The sequence below is a fragment of the Mauremys reevesii genome, linkage group 7 (genome assembly GCF_016161935.1).
Source record: "Mauremys reevesii isolate NIE-2019 linkage group 7, ASM1616193v1, whole genome shotgun sequence".
NCBI lineage: Eukaryota > Metazoa > Chordata > Testudines > Geoemydidae > Mauremys > Mauremys reevesii.
Window position 1 is genome coordinate 20793463 of NC_052629.1, and position 24170 is coordinate 20817632.

At 39.2% G+C, this 24170-nt stretch overlaps 1 protein-coding gene across 2 annotated transcripts in view; it reads left to right on the forward strand.

Annotated features, from left to right (window-relative positions):
• ZRANB1 (zinc finger RANBP2-type containing 1) overlaps positions 1-24170 on the forward strand; it is a 69224-nt gene that overhangs the window by 11746 nt on the left and 33308 nt on the right. Inside the window, exons 2-3 of one of the 2 annotated variants that reach the window (XM_039482488.1) lie at positions 16890-16990; positions 17759-18609. In XM_039482488.1, coding sequence (XP_039338422.1) covers positions 17796-18609 — 814 coding nt within the window. In that variant the 5' untranslated portion in view covers positions 16890-16990; positions 17759-17795. The remainder of the gene's footprint in view (positions 1-16889; positions 16991-17758; positions 18610-24170) is intronic. The other variant, XM_039482487.1, reaches the window with a different exon arrangement.

Consider the following 24170-nt stretch of genomic DNA (forward strand, 5'->3'; position numbering starts at 1 on the left):
ATCTGATTAGCTCTTTTGGACACAGCATTCTAGTTAGATTTCATGTTCAGCTGATTGTCCACTATGATCCTCGAATCTTTTTCAGAGTCATTGCTTTCCAGGGTGGAGTTCTCAGTCGTGTAAGTATGGCCTACATTCTTTCTTATATACAGGTTACCAAGTGATCCAGGTCACTCTGAATCAGTGATCTGTCATCTTTACTGCTCCTCAAATTATTGTCATCTGCAAACGTTCAGTGATTTTGTTTTCTTCCTCATCGCTTAATAAAAATGTTAAATGTTTGATGGCATTTACACTGGAACTTAAACAATATAGGATAACCCAGTATCACAAGTATTTCTTTAACTGTGTGACTGAACATAGTCTGCGACAAGTGTGTTTGGGGGAAAACTAATTGAATATACTTTCACCATTAGGTTAAATATGTTTTCTGTGTCAGATGTTGAACAGTGTGGTCCAAATCAACAGCTAATCTACCTTCAGCAAGGGATAATTATTGGTATTGGGTGTCAAACACTGTACAAAGTCTAGTGTAGGCAGGATCTTTTGAAATGTTGTCTGTGTTGAACAAATTAAGGTTAATTTTTCTACTCTGGTAGATTTTAGGTAGTTATTTCAAAGTTTGAATAGATGTCTGTCCGAAAATGACACAACTGAGAAATCAAAGGATGACACCTGATCCTTCTCATCCTGTATTTTGGGTCGGGGGGTAAAACAGAATCTGTTGTTTTTCTTAAGGTCATCTGAACTGTATCTCCAACTTCATGTTTATGAAGAAACCACTTGTATCTTCTAGGCAATTGAAAAATTCAATACTGTTTTAAAAACTTGACACTTAATAGTTTTATTTATTAGTGTCAGAGATACCCCTTTGTTTTGCAAGTTGATTCAGTAAGTATTCATCATTCATTCCTTTTGATTTGTCAGTCTGGGTGTTTTAATAGAGTTCCAAATCACCATTGCTAATAACCACCTTTATTAAATGTGATTTCCTGTATTTTGCATCTTATACTCTGTATAAGGGTGAAATGTTTTGTGGGACTTACTTGTTAGAGCAGTAGTGTTTGGGAGATAATTTGCATTACTTGAGTCTAGAACCGCTTGCTCTGTGTGCAGAATAGTATTGCTTTGATCAGCAGAAAATCATGTTATCATGCCCTTCGTAAGCTGAGGGGATGTATCTAAACCAGTGATACTCAGACTTAAATGTTCAGGAGCCAATTCAGCGATCATTACCCAAAAGAGCCACCGTAGTGTGAATTAATTGTTTCATTTACAATAGGGCTATATGTTTATATTCAAACAGTATGACAGTGAAAATATTTAGTTTTTTAATGTGTATTCTCACAGCAAAATGACTGACAGAGTATTTTATGATTTTTATCAACATACAATTGGTTGATAACATCGTAAAATCATCCTGATTGCAGCACATGATATTAAAACACTGATTTAATTATTAACCAAATTGCCACAAGAGACTCATTAAAGAGCCATTTGTGGCTCATGAGCCTCAGTCTGAGTATCACTGATCTAAACAGTTATTCAGTGATACTTAGGGTTTTTTTTGTTTTGTTTTGTTTTAAATGGTACTCATTGAATTAAAAAGACTCTGCTCGCTGAAGCTAAAACTACTCTAATTGCTTCTTGTAATGCCTTGTTTTTGCCAGTTGAGGGTTCTGTAAGTGTGCTTTCTCTGTTGCTTACATGGTAACACCTAACTATCAAAATTACACGTTATGGTTAATCCATTCCTATCTAAGTTGTAGTGTATAGTGACATTGTCTAGTCTGAAACACTGACAGTTTTAATGATGGACTTAAACAAAAATGTGTTGGTGAACAAACATTATGAATGTCATCAAAATAAAAAAAGGAGAAAAAGCATAAAGGAATCGGTGTGTTGACTATTTATACTTCTTTAGTCTCTCTTGCAAGTACTCAAATGATATCCAGTTGATATGATTGTTTTTAAGACTGTCTAGTATTGACAAATCTGACTTTATGAATCACTAAGAATAAATTTAAGAACACCGTTAGGACAAGGTTAATCATATTATCTTTAAGTAGAATGGGTAGACTTTGCACCTGTAATTAGTGTATTGTAATCTTTAAACTGTCTTGCTGTCTAGAATTTTTAATGATGGGCAAATTTAGCATGACATTAGATTAGTTTTTAGACATAACCTGGACAGTCTTTTTAAAGTACCATGACAGCTTTTATTCCAAATGAGTATCTCTTAAAGATTGTTGCTTTAGCTCTGAATAACCCCTGAAATGCTTGACTCATTACTGATTCGAATAACAAAATGATGCACATGTTTACATTACAAGTGCATTTTAATTTCCTTGTTTACATCAAATGAAGGATTTTCAGTTTTTATTGATGTGCTGCTAAACTGAGTACTTAAAGGGTCCTTCAAACAAAAGTAACAATCACTATATTGGAATACAAGGAATACATCAATTAAATGTCTTAACCATAATAATAAAAATAGAAGTAGCTTTCTTGACTGTAGACGTATGTAGCTCACTGTTAAATCCCTTCAATGGGGAGACTTTCAGAGTTGTTCCTTAATAAAAGGTCATTTATATTTTATTGTAATTTTGAAAAAGTAATCTATTCTGTAACAAATCTGAAGTGTGTCTATTTCCCATTTTATCTAACAGTGAGACACACTTCCTGTGGCTCAACTTATTTCCTTTTATGACATGTCTGGAATATCAACAAAATTTTAGATCCTGGAGAAAGGCAAACAACATTGATGTAGCGAAAGTGATATTTTAAAATCTCATGTCCTTATCTCTTGTGTAAATCCTATATTATTAAAACTGAAATTTAAAAATACACTTTTAGATAGTACATTGGTTTGTTGCATTCTTAGCACGGACAATGAAAATAGCCATTTTCTACTGTGTATCACTTCTTGGTTCTTAACACAACACTGCGGCATTGTGTCACTGGACAGACTGCATAGCAATGTATATTCATTTTAAAAAGCCTGGTTCCAAAGAGACTAAAATATGCCTATAACATAGAACCATTACTATTTTGTACTAACTTGTAAAAGTTTTATCTTTACAAAACTTAAATTTTGGGCTAAATTTGACCTGACCGTGCCCCTTTAAGGTAATACGATTCTGTTTACCTTAGGCATGGGAGCCAGTTCATGAGAATACTTTCTCTCTGCCCTGCTGAATTTACTCCAGTGGCTACGATTCTCAGTGGGATAAGGCTTGGAAGACTTAAACTAGTTTGCTGGGAGCGGCCTCCTCCCTACTGAATTCTTGCAGGGTATGCATGTATCCAAAGAGGAAGGAGGTGAGATGGGGTCTTTACTTCCTGAACTGACACACACTGTAAATAACCAGCAGTTGCTTTTGGGGACAAATGATTTCATTGTGTTGGTTTTTTACATTTAAAAAATAAAAAGCATGAAGGGATCAAATTCCACTCTAGTAAATCCTACCCTGCATCATGAACAATTGTGTCAACTGGAGTCAATGTAATACAGACAGAGGCAATTGCAGAACAAGGACCAGGTGTGGACGCTAGGTTCATAGTACTTGTCTTCATTTGTTGTTCTATAACTGATCACTCCAGCCATCCTCATAAGGAACTTTGAGAAAGGTGAGCCTAATAACTGACCTATTTTTTGGTACTTCCTATAACAATTTTTTTAAAACAGATCCTTGTGGTAATGTAATATGGTGAGCATAATGGCAAAATATCAAACTGCTAGAGTGATTTGCTGTAAACAAGTGCACTTGGTTTGCTTACAAGTTGAGGTGGTTTTATTTTATTTTCATAAAGGTTTGACTTTAACATCACTGCCCCTTTTGCGCACTCTTACCCCCGCCCCGCCCCTAGGCTGCCAGTGGGGGGGTGGGTGGCGGGCAAAAGGGGGCAGCTACCCCGGGGCCCAGTGATTTTAAAAGGGCCCGGTGCTCCCAGCTGCTGCTACTGCGGCAGTGGCCGGAGCCCTGGGCCCTTTAAATAGCTACTGGAGCCCCAGTCGGTGTGGGACGGGCAGCATGGAAGGGCTGCCTGGGGGAGGCTGACTCCTAGCCCTGCCCCTTCCAGGGGCCTGGAGCCAGGACTCCATACTAGTAAGTCTGTCTTCTTACTTTCACCCCTGCATCCGAGACTGCTATAACGTGAAATACTTGACAGAATGTGGGTAAAACAGAGCAGGAGACATACTATTCTCCCTGGAGAAGTTCAGTCAACATTTAATTAACGCATTAGTTTTTTAACTAACATCAGCATTGAAGCTTCTCTTCTGGAATGGTGGCCGAAGCACGAAGGGGCATACAAATGTTTAGCATATCTGGCACATAAATACCTTGCAATGCTGGCTACAAACATGTGAACGCCTGTTCTCACTTTCAGGTGACATAATAAATAAGAAGCCGGCAGTATTATCTCCCGTTAATGTAAACAAACTTGTTTCTCTTAGCGATTGGCTGAACAAGACATTGGACTGAGTGGACTTGTAGGCTCTAAAGTTTTACATAGTTTTTTGTTTTTGAATGCAGTGTTATAACAAAAAAATCTACATTTAAGTTGCACTTTCACAATAAAGAGATTGCACTATGGTACTTGTATGAGGTGAATTGAAAAATACTATTTCTTTATCATTTTTACAGTGCACATATCTGTAATAATATAAAGTGAGCAGAGTACACTTTGTATTCTGTGTTGCAATAGAAATCAATATATTTGAAAATGGAGAAAAACATCCAAAATATTTAATACATTTAAATTGGTATTCTATTGTTTAACAGTGTGATTAAAACTGTGATTAATCGCGATTAATTTTTTTCAGTTAATCGCATGAGTTAACTGACAGCCCTAATTTTCAGCCTTATTTATTAATAATCTAAGGGCCTACACCCATTGACTTCAGTGAAGAAGGATCCGGCCCTTTGATAAGTGAGACAAATCCTCTCAAGATATTGGACAATAGTTTAGAGAAGGGAGGGGGTGTTGGATTGCTTACTTATTAGTTAATAATATTTGTCACTCTGAAGTGGCTGTCTCAGTTGCTAGTGTGAAATTTGCAAAGTTTCACTGTATTATATTAAAGGACAGTAAAACAGCGCCATAAACTTGTGTTGCTGAAGAGAAATGTTGACAGATCACTTGTTGCACTATGAACGTTTTTGTAGGACTTGTCAAGTGATTTTAAAAAAGTATCACGATTAATCGCACTGTTAATAGAATACCATTTATTTAAATATTTTTGGATGTTTTCTATATTTTCAAATATATTGATTTCAGTTACAGCGCAGAATACAAACTGTACAGTGCTCACTTTATATTTTTTATTACAAATATATGCATTGTAAAGAAGATAAAAGAAATAGTATTTCAATTCACCTCATACGAGCACTGTAGTTCAAGATAAAGAGATTGCAAGTTCAGCTTTCAAATGTATAATAATTATTATTATATAACTCCCTTCAGCTGAGTGAGCCCTTGTTTGCAAGGAAGGGTGGATTTTACCTGAGGGCCTCAACATGCAGCAGGGGAGGTGAGACTGGTACAGGGATGCTGAGCTTGCCCGGCTCCTGTTCTCTATGGCAGTGTTTCTCAAACTTTTTGTGCTGGCGACCGCCTTTGGACCAAAAAAAAATTATGCCCGCCCTCCACCCTCCCTCTCGCTAGAAAAAATTATGACCCTCCAGCCCGGTGGGAGGCACGGGCTTCTAGACCAGCAGGGAGTGCTGATGCTTCCCTCTACAGCCAGAGGTATGCAATTAACATGTTAAAATTTTTGTTTTCAGTTAATTGCAGGTGTTAACTGCAACTTGACAGCCATAGTTTTTTTGCTTAGAACTGTCTTTTAAATAATAATAATAAATATAGGCCTAATATTAATATAATAATAATAATATTTCAAACATACAGGCCTAACAGTCACTGGAGATATACACTTTAACCGTTAGTTTATTTAGGAAAAGCAACATTTAGACTGCAAAAAAGTTATTAATCTAAATAAGATGTTCTGTTTTAAAACAAGTGAACTACACTAATTTGCTAAATCCCTTGTTTTAGTGTTTTCATATTAGTGTAGATTGTGGCTCTGCAATAATCCCGCCTTTCTTTATTATAATATAAAGTTGCTGCTGTTTCAGAGATTCAATGCTGATGTGATGAGATTATCGCGTTGACACGATCAATATGCTAGAAGTGTGGTAACTTATTTGCATAGCCAGTGGAGCTGCTATTTCCTGTGAAATCTGAAGGTTTGCATATAGTTACTTTATTTTAATTTACTGCCCTGCTGAGGCTCATGCTGAGTTACCCTTTTTGGCTAACACTTATTTGGCACTACAGCAGAGCGAGTGTGGGCACAGAAAAATATAAAAAAGAACACTAACTCCAAAGGTAGAGAGCAAGCGAAGAGAAAACGGTCGTCAAATTGCTGTGTTGGAAGAATAACCAACATAAAGAAGAATTTTAGTTATAAAAATTTAAGTATAGCATTTGATTCATGGTGATAAACAGCAAATTGTTGTGGTAGTCAGAATAGTATATTAAACATTAGTAGCTCAGCATTTAGTAAGGCTTCTTGGACACATGCAATATTGACAAGTTTCAGAGAAAAATTAAACCGTTAAACAACGTGAAGGAGTTTCTCAGAAAACTTGTAAATCTGAAAACGAAACAGATTAGCCAGTTGTTTTGTTTTGCATGCTTTTGTACAACTATACTATCCTCTAGTCCTTCCTGATAGCAGGATATTGCAATTTACAAGAATCCTGGGCTTGACTCTTTCATTGACCAGGATTTGTGTGGACCTCACAAATGCTAGCTCCGGAATGGGGCCAGCTGGCAAAGTTGTAGAATAGCATGGTATGCCTATATGTGATGCGAGGAAACATGTTCAGATCAGTGCTTTGTGTTTCCAAGATATAATATTGGGCTTTAATTTATATTGCAGCTCTTTTAAAGCGGATTTAATTTTCACGGTACCAAGGAACATCTAAAATGATCTGAATTCAGGCCTGTAAGTGTCCTATGATGTGACTGTTTTTGAAACATGAGTTGCTTTAACTGGACACCACCTTTAGCTTACAATTTCTTTTCTTGTTAGAAATTTTAATGTTCATAGCTTTTAAAAAAAATTTAACGTCTATTCAACATATAAGAACTTTAAAATTAGGTTATAGGTATTCATTTGCTGTAACTTCCAAAAATAGACTAATGGCCAGTAAATATAAAAGGGGCTGTTATTGGTAATAGACTAGTAGTTACGTAAAGGGATTGGAAAATATCATGTAATTATTTCAGATTGTAGGAAGTTTGCCAAATTTTATTTTTTTGGAAGGACAGTTGTGGAAAAGAATATCACCTGTTATGCAAATGCATTTATACACTTCATGCAACAATACTGTGCAGTTACTATTAAGTAATTATCAAGTGAGGACACTGTTCTAGGGGGTTTGCCACTTGTGTGGAATAATTCGTAAGTGTTATAGGTTATTGTAAATATAATATCTGTTGTTTGATCTTCCCTTACTGCTCTGCTTTCCAAGCTGTATTCCCTTTCCTTCAGAAAATGGTTGGGCATAGGTGAGGCAGATGAATGCAGGAGCAACACCAGTGTACACGTATCAAATGACTTGGATCCTGCATTTGATTACAGAGTTGTTTTTGGCATGAAAACAGGACATTGCTGAGGAATTTTTCAAACTGTATCATTAAGGCAAACTACTTGTTCTGTTTAATTCTTTTGTGTGAAAAATTAGTTGTTTTTCACTGTAAGTAAACCTCTTCTGAGTTTTGTGACCTTACTCTGCATAGTAGTAATGGCAGCCGTCTTGCTGAAAGTGAAGTCATGGAAGATACCAGTTCTGAAGAAGCCAAATATAAAACCAAGTCAGCTGCTCTCCTATTTTTTTTGTAAAATCTTAATGATAATTTTCTGAACACAAGTTTATTTAATATTTAAAGGTTTTTTGATAAGCTAACTTTAAGCATCAGGGAACGAGTTTAGTCTTCCCTTGCGCTCATGCAAAAGTTCTAAATTTGCTTTAATCTTAATTGTATCAAAAGAAACTTTTAAAAAATGTGTTTTACATATAAAGTCCAAGTACAATGTACAACCATTATAAAAGCAGAATGGTAACTGGCTCAGTCTTGTAGTGAACTCTTGAATAACAATGCCATCAAACTGCAGCATTTTTTCAGCTGAGATGGCTGCCACCAACAGTGGATCAGATATGGCAGTTGTAAAAAGATCTGGAATTGGAATAGCCATTGATATTTTGTTTTCAGGTACATTCCTCAGTTTATAGTCAACTTTGAAACAAAAAATTGAAGACTGCTTGTTTGAGCAAAATGAAAAGTTTGTGTAAATTAAGATTTTTCCCATGAATGTGAATAATTAAAGACTTGAAGAAAATATGCTATTTGGTGCAGACTGTCAGAGGAGTTCATACTTTGCCTCATTTCTCTTTGATTTCTTTATGCCACTTTAATACGCTTTCCTGTGTACACAAACAATAGGTACATTTGGACTTGTTTCATTGTCCTGGCATTCCCTCTGCAAGAGAGGTGTAAACAAGGTGCAGACAAACATTTCCAGATTGTCTGTTTCAGAAAGCTGACGCTTTGCTTATTCATTCATATGCATGTTTAATGTCATATACACCATTAGAGCAAGTAACCAGATATTACATTAGGAATATTACACTGCAGAATTTAAGGTGGAACTATTAAATAAAGCTCTATGATTGCTTGTGCTCCCAGCCCAGGGTATAAAGGGCCAGAGCCACCTTGACCCCCCTCATTCCTTTTCACTGCAGTGATCAATAGTTGGAGTGTGTGTGTGTGCTTGTCACACTTTTCTATTATTCTCCTTCTCTTTCTGTACATGTTTAGTTACTCATTGTGATAGTGGTGGTTTTTTTGGAATCTTTGTTTTTATGTATATTTTTCTCTTGGCTTTAAGCTCAGTACTGGGGCATGCCTAAATATCTGGGATTTTAGTGCTCTTCTGATGTAGTCGTTCTGTAAGTCAGCAACCCTCATTATACGTGTTTAAAGCAGTGGTTTTCAAATCTTTTTTTTCGCGGACCACTTGAAAATTGCTGAGGGTTTTGGCAGACCACTTAATGATCTTTCTAAATGTTGTTTGTACCATTAGCTAACTATTGTAAAGTGCTTTGGATAAAAGCGATATATTAAAAAAAAAGTAATTGGTTTTTCTACAAATAAAAGCAACTCATATTTTAATATCAGTAGTCTTACCTTTTTAATGCAATGGATGTGCCCTCTCTCCCCCGCTGTTGGGGCTGGGAAGGAGGGGGGTGGAGTTGTCTCTCCCCCAGCACAGCAGCCACAGAGCTGAGGGAGATTTAAGACTAAGATGGTTTGGGAAGTTTGACTGTGGTGTAACCTGATGGTGGCAGCTCTGTGCTCCACTCAGGAACTTTGTATATGAGGCCTTGGACTCCGTCTCAAAGTGCACTGCTGAATGTGGTGGATTCCCCTCAGAGGGAACCGAAGAGAAGGTGTTCTCCTCTTGTACTGCATAATCACCATAAGTTCGAAGCAGCCCTTTTCCTCTTCAAAAACCAGGTCCTCAATGGAGACTCATAGGAGGAAATCTGGTACCAAGATTAGAGCTCAGCCTGCTCCACATAGGCACCCTGCAGTATTTCATTCGTCCTCTAGTAATATAGTCGTTGACTCTGGCACCTTGTTTGGTACTGTTGAGACCAACTACATTGTTAAGGACATTCTGCATTGACTTTGTCTGTGTTACACCTATGCTTTTGGTACCTGTGACACATGAAGCTTATGCAGTGGCCAGGGACCTTCTTTGCCTCTCAGTCCTGGATTCCCCACTGATACAGGAGGAGTTCCGATGCTCACCCTGTTTCACAAGCCCTACTACTGTCTCCTTCTGTGGCACCCGTTTTTTTTGGCGCTGTCAGATTCTGGGTGTGTGCGTGGGTGCCATTGGACTCTAGAAGCTCAAAAGTGAAGCAGAGCAGGTGTACGGTACCTTCTGTGGGAAAGCCGCTGATGTTTCCTCTGGTACTGATCCCATCTCATCGGTCCAGGTTCCAGTACTGCACTGCCTTGCCCTTCAAACTACTCTTCAGAATTAGAAATGGGATCTCAAAGCATAGTATCCCATCACACAGGATCAAGAGCCTGTTCTCATTCTTCCTCTCGTAAGTCAAGATCTCAGTATCGTGATTTTTGTAGAATCATGTCCAGGTACAGGATGTCTTCGGGTTGGGCCCTGGTATCGTACCAATTTTAACAATGGCCCTTTGGGAGTCCACTGTGTGTTCCTCCAAACTCCAGATTCTCATTGGCTAGACTGTGTAGCATTTGATCACCATCAAGACACCATACTTTGCCCTGTGCCAAACTTGGTACTGAGTCAGGTACGTAGTAAGAAGATGTTTCCCTCAGTGTCTGATCCTTCTGGTGCAGAAATAAAGCAGAAAACAGATCAGACATTACAGTGCAGCCCTTCCATAGTTCCTCCTCATCACCAGGTGAGGCTACTATCTGAGTCATCCTTTCTGATTCCTGATATAACAAAACATACCAGGAACTTATCATAGAATCATAGAATCATAGAATTCATCAAAGAAGAGATCATCCATCATCATCTAGTCCCTCCTCCTGCAAGATGTGCATGCAAGATCCATCCACTCCACTCCTTCCACTTACCCCCCCCCCCCCTGAGGGAGGAAGGAAAAAAAACCAGCCAGCCCCATAATCTTCCTCCTGAGGAAAATTCCTTCCCGACCCCAAATATGGCGGTCAGCTGAACCCCGAGCATGCGGGCAAGACTCTCCAGCCAATGATAAAGGTAGCCACCTCTCTGGGAATTCAAGTAGAACTGGTCCAGGGCAATTCTCACAAGTTAAAGGATATTTTGCATACTATAGGACCTTCTAGAATGGCTTTACCTATTAATAATGTTTTCTTGGAGCATACCAAAATCCTTTGGCAAACTCTCCTCTCTGACACCCACTGCCAAGAGGCCTGAGAAAAGGTGCAAATTCCCTCTCAGGGTCGTGGGTACTTTTATTCACACTCAACTGCAGGATCTTTGGTGGCCATGGTTAATGTAAATGCAAGACAAGGACACTCTAAATCTACTCCTAAAGATAAAAACACAAAGAAATGGGATTTGTTTGGAAGGAAGGTTTATTCATTATCAGGATTACAGTTGAAAATTGCTAACTACCAGACTCTTGTTTGCTTGTTATGATTACTCCAATAGGGCCTCGGTGCTAAAATTCCTTGACATGTTGCCAGGCTGAGAAGGAATACAGAGCACTTATCAGTAAGGCTACATTTTAGTCATGGGTATTTTTAGTAAAAGTCACGGGCAGTAAACAAAAATTCACAGCCTGTGACCTGTCCATGACTTTTTTACTATATATCCCTGACTAAAACTTAGGGTGGGGTGGGGAAGGAAAGACCTTGGGTGATGGCCGGGGTACTGCTGCAGGTGCTTGGGGAGGCGGGGGAGGGAACGCAGCTTGGGGGGGGGGCACCACCACGGGTGCCTTTGAACAACTGAACCTATCTTAGAGAAGAGAGATGAAGAACTTTATTCTCTAGAAAATTTTCGAGCAACCCTAAGGTCTTTGGCCTTTATACTCCAGGCCCACAGAGAAAGCAGTTCCGTCTTCAAATCCAGGATTGATATCAGTGTTACCCTGTTAGCCCCATCAATTGAGGAAAGGCCATAAGACTCACGGAAGAAGACCACCATCTCTTCCTCTTCTGCTAACTCCAAACAGACAGCTTAGATGCTACAGACTATCAACTCCTTGGTTAAGGTCAGCGAACCCCTCATTTTGACTTCTCATACCTTTTGGCAATAGGTTGTCCCAATTCCTAAGTAAGTGCTTAGATCCATCTGATCAGTGGGTTCTAATCATGGTGGAACTGGGATATACTCTGCAGGTCACTTCTATCTCTCCTTCACATCCTTCTCCTATCCCTTTTCAGGAACTCCTGAGACTATACTAATTCAAGATGTTCAGTCACTGTTACAGTTAAGGTCCGTAGAGGAAGTGTCTCCTCATCATCAGAGGAAAGGATTCTGTTCCTATTTTGATTGAGAAAATAAGTCCAAGGAAGGCCTCAGACCTATTTTTAGACCTACAGAAGCTCAACAAATACATAAGTTAAGTTTCATATGGTTACCCTAGCACGTATTATTCTATCTGTAGACTACGATTGCTTTGTTGTCCTTGATTTAAAGGACGCTTGCTTCCATGTAGTCATTCAGTAGAGTCACGGTAGATTCTTACAGTTAGTTGTAGGAGACATTCATTATAAGTTTACACTCCTCTTCTTTGGTCTTCAGTCCCTTGAGTTTTCACAAAGAGGATGGCAGTGGTTGCAGCACATCTCTGAAGGATAGCTGTCCAGGTGTACACATCTGGATGAGTGCCTGGTTTGAGATTGGTCCAGACAACAAGTACTAGTGGCCACTGAGAAGATTCAGTTCAGCAGTCCCAAATGAAAGAGGATCAACAAGGAGAAACCTGTTCTACCTGTACAGAGAATCAGATTCAGAGGAGTAGTTCTCAATTTGACCTAAGTGAGACAGTATTTATCTCAAGCCAGGCTTCAGGAGATATTGGACCCATGCGAAGACTTAAAGGCATGTCCTCATATGACAGTTAGCAAAAATCTGAAGCTTGTAGGTCACATGTAGTGTGTACATATGTGACTCATCATGCTAGACTTCACCTCAGAACCATGCAGAAATGGTTGAAATCTGTCTACTGTCCCTCTTATCTGCTGGAGAAGTTGACTCATACCAAGAAGTGTCTTGACGTCCCTGGACTGGTGGCTGGACCCTGCCAGTGTATGCAGTGGGGTTCCTTTTGCCCAAATTGTGCCCTCCATTACCCTAGTTGTGGGTGATTCATTTCTTGGTTGGGGAAGCTCATGTAGAGAACTTTGAGACTCAGGTCTCTGGTCAGTGTAGGATTCCTGCACTCCAGTGTTTTTGGAGCTTTGAGCTGTTCACCTGGCCTGTAAAATTTCCTCCCCACGTCAAAGGTTGTTCAGTATAGGTGCCCACAGACAACACAATTGCAGTGTTTTATCTAAACAAGCAGGAAGGAACTCAGTCAGACTCCCTTTCCTGAGAAGGAAAGAGCCTCTGGTCTTCCTACATCTACATCAGGAATGAGATAATGCTAAAAGCGTCTTGATTTCCTAGATCTCAGAACTATCTAGCATACCATTTTTCTCCAGATCATTCAGCAGAGACCATAAGTCATCCCTCAGCCTGACAGAAGAGGAAATGTCATCAGTTCTGTTCAAGAATAGGTCACAACCTTGCACACACACAAAATGGGAAATGACTGCCTAGGAAGGAGTATTGCGGAAAGCGATCTGGGGGTCATAGTGGCTCACAAGCTAAATATGAGTGAACAGTGTAACACTGTTGCAAAAAACCGAACATCATTCTGATGTATTAGCAGGAGTATTATAAGCAAGACATGAGAAGTAATTCTTCTGCTCTACTCTGCGCTGATTAGGCTCAACTGGAGTATTGTGTCCAGTTCTGGGTGCCACATTTCAGGAAAGATATGGACAAATTGTAGAGAGTTCAGAGAAGAGCAACAAAAATTATTAAAGATCTAGAAAACATGACCTATGAGGGAAGATTGAAAAAAATGGGTTTTAGTCTGGAGAAGAGAAGACTGAGGGGACATGACAGTTTTAAGTACATAAAAGGTTGTTAGAAGGAGGAGGGAGAAAAATTGTTGTTGTTAACCTCTGAGGGTCGGACAAGAAGCAATGGGCTTGAATTGCAGCAAGAGAGGTTTAGGCTGAACATTAGGAAAATCTTCCTAACTGTGAGGGTGGTTAAGCAATAGAATTCACAGCCTCCCTAGGCAATTTTAATCTCCATCATTGGGGATTTTTAAGAGCAGGTTGGACAAACACCTGTCAGGGATGGTCTAGATAATACTTAGTCCTGCCATGAGTGCAGGGGGACTGGACTAGATGACCTCTCGGTCCCTTCCAGTTCTGAGAGTTTGAGTCTAACCCAGTTGGGCTACTGTTCTGGAAGGGGAAACTTTTTTTTTTCTTATATGCTTCCCTCCTCCATCCCTATGGTGCTGAGAGTTTTGAGCAAGTTTAGACAGGATTGTGCATAATACTTTTTATAGTGCCATCCTGGCCTTGTCAGGATTGGTTCTCAGATCTGTTGAGCCTTTCAATCCAGGATCCTGTAATGCTCCCTCAGGTCTTGGATGTAGTTTTGCAGGACCACGACAATTCCAGCCCTCTCAGAATACACATGACTGCATAGATGCTCTGTAGTTAATTCCCCAGGAAGCTGTCTGTTTGAGCTGGAAATCTTCTATACCTTCCCCAGGAAATGGCTGATGGAAGCGATTCCCAGTGTGGTTCCAGCAGAAAGAAACCTTTCCTTCACAGGCTCCCATTCAGTGTATACCTCCTTCACCTAAAAGACCAAGGACTTTGCAAGTTCATTGAGAGTTCATCTGGCAAATATCTTCACATTGTTTCCACGTGTGCCGGGAAGATTCCCCCCCCCACCCCAAACCATGTGACTGTTAGGTTCTTGAAAGGTTTGGATGGGTTCTTTCGACCTATTTGATACACCACACCATCTTGGGGTCTGAGTTTGGTTATTTTGATTTTAATGGAGCCTATTTTTGAACCTATGTCTGGGTTTTTTCTTTTCTCTCAGTGAAGGTAACATTCCTGGTAGCTATCACTTTAGTTGGGAGGGTAGTAGAACTTCAGGCTTTGATGGGTGATCCTCTTTTACATGGTGTCTTATAAAGAGAGTTTGTTTGCATTGACACCCCATATTGCTTACCAAAGTGGCATCGATTTTTTTTTTTTTTTTTTTAATCTCAATCAGACTGTATATTTACCAATCTCTTTTCTGAAGCCTCATTCTCACAGAGCTGAGGAAAATGTCATACTTTGGATGTTCTCAGGGTGTTAGCCTTTTTCCTAAATGAGATTAAAGAGTTGAACATCTTTCTGCAATTTTGCCTTTTTTGCTGACAGGATGAAGGGCAACCTGTCACTTTGCAGAGGATCTCTTTCTGGATCTCCTCCTGTATTTGTCTGTGCTATGATATTCTAGTGTTCCACTGCCTCAGAGTTTTAGCACACACTGCAATATCACAAGCATCATTGGCTGCTGCTTTTTTTTTTAAAGGGCATGACACTTGCAAGGCCATGACTTAGTCGGTTCATACTTTCACCGTCATTATGCTTTCTCCCAGGCCTTGAGACTATGCTAGATTTGGGAAAGTAGTATTGCAGTCCTTGTTTAGGTAGGCTCTGGAACTGCTTATGAGTTGCCTAAAGTGGAATGGGTGAGTGCAAGCATTTGAAGGAAAAAAAGGTTGCATACCTGTTGTTCTTTGAGATGTGTGGCGCATGTTCCTTCCATGGCCCACCCTCCTTCCCTTCATCAGAGTCACAGCCAATACTGGTCTCCAGTGTGAAGGGACTTGGGGGTTGCTCTGCCCCTTCATGCTGTTGGCTAGCAACATGAGTGTGCAGAGGGCACAGTGCTGCTTTGATGGGTTTCATTATGTGAAAACATTTTCCGCTTCAGTTGACTGGCACGTGAACATACCTAAAGTGGAACTGATATGTGCATCACCTCTCAAAGGACAATTACCAAAGAGGTATGTCACTGTTTTATTGAAGTCAGAAGCTGGTCAGGGAGGGGCACTGTGCTAGAACCACAGAGTGCTAACAAGCTTTACCTTCAGACTGTACTAGATTGACTGTCTGTAGTCCATTCAAACAGTTTTTGATCTGTAACTCTATGGCTGATAACTGTGGCACAGAAATGTTTTGAAGGTGTTTCAGTGAGAAATCTAGCACCTGCATAATTTTGGCTTCTAAATATAGAAGAGACATAAACTAACGTTGTGAGACCCTTTGAGTCTACATGGGTGTGAGGTGCATTTGAGTTAAAAGCCAACATGTACAGTAGAACTTTAGAATTACAAACACCTCGGGAATGGAGGTTGATTGTAACTCTGAACACAATGTTGTGGTGGTTCTTTCAAAAGTTTACAACATAATGCAGTTTTGAAACATACTATGCAGAAGAAGCTGCTGCTTTTAACTCTCAGTTGAAATGAAAAAAGCAGAGAAATTTTTACCTTGTCAATTTTTTAAACTCTCCCTCCCCTTTTTTGTGGTTTATGCTTAACACAGTTCTGTACTGTGTAGTATTTGCTTTTTTGTCTCTGCTGCCTGACTGTTCCAAATGGGGTGTGGGATTGACTGGTCAGTTCGTAACTCTGAGATTCCACTAACTTTTTTTTCCCATCAGCTTTTTTTTCCCAATAGCAGTATCATGGAAATATGACAACTAACAGTTGAACTGATGTACTGAGTTTGTATTGAGGAGGATATACTCTTGAAAACAATGCATAACTTGCAATTCATGAAGTAAAACCAATACAGGGAATGGAAAATGCATTTTCTCTACAGATTGTAAAATCAAAACGGTTTAATATTAGACTTTGACTTAGTTGAGTTCTTAATTGAAGTAGAGACGTTCATAGACATAGTGATACAAGTTCAAAGTTTGTGTGAATTTAGCTCTGCTACTTCAGTTACTGTTAATGAAAGTTGAACAGTTAAATGGTTGTATGGTGCACTGTGGCTGGTTCTTCCCAAAAATTGATCAGTGGCAAACTTATTTTAGAGGTGCTAAGTATGCATTAGGCTTAGAGTAGGTCATGACTGAGTTTAAACAGAAGCCAGGGATTAGAATGGGAGTGGCATACAAAGCACTACTTTTCTGGTTGCTCAAGTCCAGTGTGAGGCCTTAATTGAAACTGTCTTCATTTTGTTTACAGGGATAGTTGTCACATAGTGTCATCCATCCCATTTTGCAGTTTGAGGAGGGCAAGGTCTGCGCCAGCATGGAGACAGAATCTCCTCTTCATTAGAGAAAAAAGTAATTTTTTTTTAAATCACTGTAATGTGGAAATCAGGATTGGAGTACATATCTTTAAAAAGCCTGCCAACAAACGTAGTTTCTGCACTGGCATTTTTCTGATTTTTCTCATAGCAGCTATTGACCTGAACAATGTTAAACAAATAGGCTTAAACAGCTTATGTATACTCTTAAACCATACTCAGCATGCTGTTTAGTGTATGCCACCTTAACAAAACTATCTACCTGGCTGGTGCAATGGAGTAAAGCAAACCCACACCATTCTAGCTTTACCTATCAACATATTTAACCCCTGAAATGAGGGACTTTGGACAATTAAATGCTACCTTTTCTATACTGTTGTACTCATGCTGACTTTTCTTGTCTGATTCTCTTCTAGCTATTGTCAGCCTTTGTGTTCCATTTCCCTACTTCCGCCCTCTTCCTTCCCCATACCTTTATCATTCCAGTGTTCTCTTTGTACTGTGGAAGAGGAGCTAGGTAAAGATGTCAAGTCTGTACAACCTTCAGAAGACTATGAAGCAATAAACAGTATTTCATCTTTGGAATCTGTTTGTGAAGTTTTCAGCTTAAATTGAAGGAGAGCCTAAAATCTGAAGCCCATTTTCATTTCCTCTTGGGAAACCCTATTCCTGCATTTAAAAAAAAAAAAAAAGTTGCTTAAGCATTAATCAGGATGTTTGCCTAAAAGTACGCTATCCTTTTAATAAAACTTATGGTATAGTTTGCAACCATTATGTTCTAATAATATTTTCTAATTATTTATAGCTTTCTGCCCAACACAACTTACTTCAAGAAGTGCACAATGACAGAACGTGGAATTAAATGGGCTTGTGAGTATTGTACATATGAAAATTGGCCATCTGCAATTAAGTGTACCATGTGCCGTGCTCAGAGGCCTAGTGGAACAATTATTACAGAAGATCCATTCAAAAGTGGTTCAAGTGAAGTCGGTAGAGATTGGGATCCTACAAGCATTGAAGGAGGAAGCAGCCCTTTGATATGTCCAGATTCTAGTGCAAGACCAAGGGTTAAATCTTCTTACAGTATGGAAAGTGCAAATAAATGGTCATGCCACATGTGCACGTACTTGAACTGGCCAAGAGCGATAAGATGTACTCAGTGCTTGTCCCAGCGTAGGACCAGGAGCCCCACAGAATCTCCTCAGTCTTCAGGGTCTGGTTCAAGATCAGTCCCCTTTTCTGTTGATCCTTGTGAAGAGTACAATGATAGAAATAAACTGAACACGAGGGTACAGCACTGGACTTGTTCTGTATGTACATATGAAAACTGGGCTAAGGCCAAGAAATGTGTGGTATGTGATCATCCCAGACCTAACAACATTGAAGCAATAGAACTGGCAGACACAGAAGAGGCTTCTTCAATCATAAATGAGCAAGACAGAGCTCGATGGAGGGGAAGCTGCAGTAGCGGTAATAGCCAAAGAAGATCTCCTCCTACAACCAAACGTGAATCAGAAGTGAAAATGGACTTCCAAAGAATTGAATTGGCTGGAGCTGTTGGCAGCAAGGAGGAACTTGAAGTTGACTTCAAAAAACTAAAGCAAATAAAAAATAGAATGAAAAAGACTGATTGGCTATTTCTAAATGCTTGTGTGGGTAAGTTGTCTGTCTCTTGTTATATTGTGATAGTATGTGGAGGGGAATGGAAAGTAAAAAACCACAAACTTACAACGTGTAAACAAGCTCTCAACATGCAGTTTTGTAGTAATATAATTTCACTTCACAACTGCACTTAATAAGTGAACTGAATGTTACAGTTCCTGAAATAACTTAGTGGTGATGAATCAGGAAGTATCTGCAAACTTGACAGAGTTTGGCAAGTTATCTTCGAGATAAGTAGAGCCATTTTGTGTGTGACTAGTTGCATGAGCTCTTCTGACTTTATGGGAGTTGATACAGAATAGCTGCTGAATCTGTTTATATAGATTTATTATCTAAGAAAAATCAAAGAACCAACTTGTGCGCACAATAGTGTGAAAAATGCTCTACCTGTGTATTTAAAATTGCTGCTCTGTTTACTGTTACAAGATGTACCAGTAGAATCACCAGATGTAGCTTGGAAATATTTTGTAAACAGTGTAGAGCTTGTATCAGCACAAGACGCTCAGTCAGTTGTTAAAAATAACACAAATATGTAGCTCCAAGAAGCTGCATGAGTAATATTGACCTTGAAAATGTTGTGTTAATATTTACAACATGATATTCATGTTAACAAGATTTCTGAAAGAGTCTTATATACCCAACTGACTTCAGAAATTCAGATACCAATTTTGTTTTGTATTTTAGTGCTTTCCTAAGGAAATTCTGGATAATGCTCCCAATGCTGTTAAAGAACAGAGACATGAGAGCAGGGTTTTCTCCAGTTATTGACCTTGTGAGTTAATTTTTGTGATGTAACTGCCCGGAAGCAGAAATTTGAGGCTTATGCATAGGAGTAGGTTAAATGCTTGAAATTTACAATGACTTTGGAGTAGGACATTTTCTTTTGAAATTCCAGCTCTTAACAATGTTTGTCTCATACCATTCCTTGATTTGTCATGAAGCGACTTTATTGCACTTGGCATTGTTCAAGAACTGATTTGTGAAACACCATTATGTAATCTATTTGGCTGCAAGTGAATGTTCTTATTATGTACATGGATATGTGCATTTCAGTCAGCTAAAAGATACAGTGCTCTCCTTTGATGGGTAAAGAGTTCCATGCATAGCCTTAAAGCTTTTATGTCCTCCTTTTGAAAGGAGGTAGATTCCTCTCTTTATTCTTTCAAATGATGGTGGCCATTAAAATGTATACTGGCCATGTTTTTCCCCCATAGTCACTTCTTTTCACCATTCCTTTTCCTTCCTCAGATGGAACAGGTAAAAGATTTTTTTTTTCCTTGCATGCCCTTCATGTACAGAGTTATTGTTAGAGATCCTTTGTTTGCCCTGTGGATGTCTAGTTAGCTTTTTAATGCCATCTTATTAGATGTCAGATTAGTGAAATAGGATTTTTTTTTCCTTTGTGATGTCTGAAAGATAGAAAAAATGTCCTCTGGGATATTCTGCAGTATTTGTATTTTCCTTGTATTCTGAGATTTGAAATATTAAATACTTGAAAAGTTTGTTCCAGAATAGTGATAACTAAATTGCTGTCTGGTGCAAAACTGCAAAAACAATTATAGAATATCCTGTACATACACTACTTTGTATAAGGCAATAGTAATTTGCTTGTTTCTTGAATTACTTAAATATGAATGTATTTTGAAGGTGCCTTGTTTTAATAAGTAATTTAATCAGTAAAGGATCAGAGTGACCAAAACATCAGATTTACTCTAAGAGATACATTAAGTAAACATGAAGCTTTAAAGCTTCTGGGGGAATCCAGAATGCCTATTGTGAGTAGCATGTGCTGAACTTTGCAGGTCTCATGATGAAGATTTCATGGATTTTTCCCCTGAGATACTTCTTTAAAAGGTAATACCTTCATATGGAGGCCAATAGTTACTAATATCTTTTGCAATTTAAAAAAAGTTGCATTTTATGTATTTTGGATTTAATCATATTATATAGAACATATGAAAAATGCTAATATAAAGCTTATTTCATCCAGAGAAAACCACTTCTTAAAGACACAGATAACTATTAGTGATAAAATATCACACTTCTGCTTCTCTTGCAGTTAGAATGGAACTGAACTCCTCAACATTGATGTATGAAAGTATTTGAACAAATTTAATTAAGGGCTTGTATATATTAGGAAAGTTGAATCGGTTTAAATCAATTTAAAATCTATTTAGTTAAACTGGTGTAACCCCCTAATATAATTGCACTTAAACTAGTTTAACCCTTGCTTAACTTATCAATGCAAGCTAATATACTTACAAATGAAGCTAAACTTATTTGAGTTAAATTGATTTAAGTGCACCCATGTTAGAGGTTTGCACCAGTTTAACTAGATCAATGTATTTAAACTAGTGCAACGGTTCTGAGTTATACCATGTTTTAACCAAAGATATAGAAATACGGCAATGAAATAAAATTTTCAAACAAAATTTAAATGTGCAAGAGGGAAACCCATTTTCTTCCCCTTTTGCTGGTCATGTTTAATATCCTGTGTACCAACTGCATTGTCTGAAGGTCTCCCAGGGCTTGAAAATGGTAATGACTGATTTTTATAGATGAGGAAATGTGAGGCGCACAGGTTGTGGCAGGTGGAAAGAGAACACTGTCCTCCCAACTTCACTGCTCTGCTCTAGCTTCTAGATCATGTTGCCTCTCGAACATTCAGAATTACACTAGACACGAAAAGATTTGCACCTCAACATGGAGAATATGTTGTGTTTGTATACAGAGGCAATGAACTCCAGAGGCGCATGTTCTTGATGCAATGATCCTACCTTCAAGACTATATCTTGGGAAGGGGCAGCAGTTTTGCTCTTGCTGATTTTTGGTTGTCATTGCAACTGCACTTACAATCATAAAAGTCTGAAAGAATTTTTAAAACTTAATTTGACTATTCATATAATCACACCCAATATTTATGTGAAAAAATGTTAAGATACTACTGTTCAATGCTATAATTAATTTTGAGATCAGGCTGCTGTTTAACACTGTCATTAAATACTCCTGGGGGAATTCTCTGCCCAAAAATTAAAAATTCTGCACACAAGATTTTAAAATTCTGCATATTTTATTTGTCAGAATAACACAATATAATCAACCAGTTTCAATTATTTTGGTAATTTATTTCAAAATACGTGTCAGCAAGTATGTCTGTAATAGAGACAACAAAAAAGATCCAGGAAATGTTTTTGACAGATTCCTTACTAGGCATTTTAATACTAAGCTTTGATTAAAAAGTAATTTAAACTACAATACAGAAACATATTTTCCCCCACCCCTCAGAAGCAGTGCAAAGGCTTTGAGGAGTTGCGGGGTGGGGTGGTGGTGGTAACATAGGAGTTGAGGAAGAAGGAAGTAATTGCTGGGATGGAGCCTGGGTGTGAACTTGGAGGGTTGTTGGGTGTGGGTGGGAGAAGTATGGAACAGGGATTTTTTGGGGATAGAGGGATTGTTAGAGAATTGGGGAGCCTCCTTTATGCAGAACCTGGCTGACCCATAGCCTCTCCCTCCATCCTTGTGCCCCTACTCAGCCACCCCTTGTCCCCATATGTCCCTACGCCCCATGTGTCCATGCACTCCCACTCACATTCAGCTGCTAGCTCCTGTGCCCCGCACCAGTCTGTCCCCCCAGGCCTTCTGAACCCCAGTTTATGACCCCCTCCCCCAGCAACTCCATGTGCCCTTCTCTGTCTGTGCGCCCCCCCCCCTCCCCAATCCCATGCCTTCTCACCTGGCCCTGCAGACAGGGCGCTGTGAGGAAGGCCGCTTTTCCATCTGCCTCTGTGTGGCTGAGTGAGTGGGCTTGGGCTGCCCTCTCTTTTGGTGCCATAGCAGCCCCTGGTGGGAGAAAGGTATAATTGCAGTGCCTTCCTGCCTGTGCACAGAATGTTCTGTGCACAGAATTCCCCCAGGAGTAAAAATAGTCCAGTGAAGTAAGTAACACATTGGTGTGTTGATCTTTGTGAAGACCTTTGCGACTCTAATGAAGCTACTTGATAGATAAAACTTTAAAGCAGGGATAATCTAAGAAAACTAATATTCAGTAGCCTGTAGTATGGGTTCAAAATATTCATCTGACCTTACCATCCAAGGATGAAGAACAAGTTTGATTCTGTTCTTGATGTGTCATTCTTTTAATTCATTTTCAATTCTCATTCGAATTGCAAAGCTGTCAAATGAGCAGGCTCTTCCATTAGCGTATTCTTTATTTTCCAGTAAAACTAGTGCACGATATTTATAAATGATATAAAAGTGTTTGCTTTTCTGGTATTTTTCTAAAGGGAATCCATTAATGTTGCTTTATAGTTCCAACTTGGCAGACCACCTACTCCCTTTCTAAGTAAATGAGGCCAGATTTCCAGTCATGGATATTGGGTCACGGTCACTTGCACCTCTAGTTCAATCCTGCAAGTGGTTTTACAATCATAATAAGACAAATGTTGATAAAAGAATGTATTTTTTCATTATTTTATTACCTAGTCAAATTAGAATACTTTTAAGATATTGGTATTTTGTAGTATGACTCAATTCAAATTGTCACTTACGGTATAGAGATCTCAACTTTCCATTATAGTTGAGAATTAGTAAGCAACATTCTTATCACTCATATTAAGTAGTTTACAGTTCATTGCTCCATGATAAAATACATATTTTCCTTCTCTCTTAGTGAAGTGGTATATTAAAGTTTTAAATGCAAGCAACTAAATACATTTCTTATGCACATACAAATATTTAGACTAATCTGTAATAAATCTTATTTTGCAGTACATCCTTAAAAGGACAGTTAGTTCATTCCTAGTGTGCCAGCATATTCCTCTGGTTAGTTTTGCTTCATCCCTGAGTTTATTATGGCTGTTACAGGCTGCCCTGTTTGTTCTCCCCCCCCCCCCTTACGATTTTTACAAATGGTATTAGATGTATCCAAGCATTCATAAAACTGGCATGCTTCCCTCGGACAAAATGCAGCAAACATGGTACCTTGTTGGATGTGCTGAGAGAAATTATGTGAGGAAGGAGGAGATCCTGCTGCGTTGCAGAGCCTGCCCTTTTCTCTTAACATTGGGAAGACCGATTGGCTAGTTGTAGTTTTACACACCTGAGGGTTTGTCCACATGTACAGCACTGCAGTGGCGCAGCTGATGAAGGGTCTCTGTGTCTATGGGAGAGAGCTCTCCCTTGAGATAATAAAACCACTGAGATCTGTGCCTGATTTCCGCATCTTCCCTCCTCCTTCTGCTCCCCGCCCAGTGGCTCCTGCCTGGACGTGGAGCACTGGGCTCAGGGCTTCTGCTCCACCCCCTCACCCCCCACCCCCACTCCTGCCTGGGCTTGGGGCACCCATTTTCAAATTGGCCAGGGCCCATGTAATCCACTACTAGTTGTGACTAGCAGTTATGAGCAGCACTGGGGTTATTGGACCCACCTCCACTTCTGTCTCCTCCAGCTGCAGAAAGCTCCACAGAAGCGAAGGTGGCAATTCTGCTACCGCCCCTACAACAACTTTGAGACCCCCTCAGTCCCATTTTGGGTTGGGACTCCCATAGTTACAACAC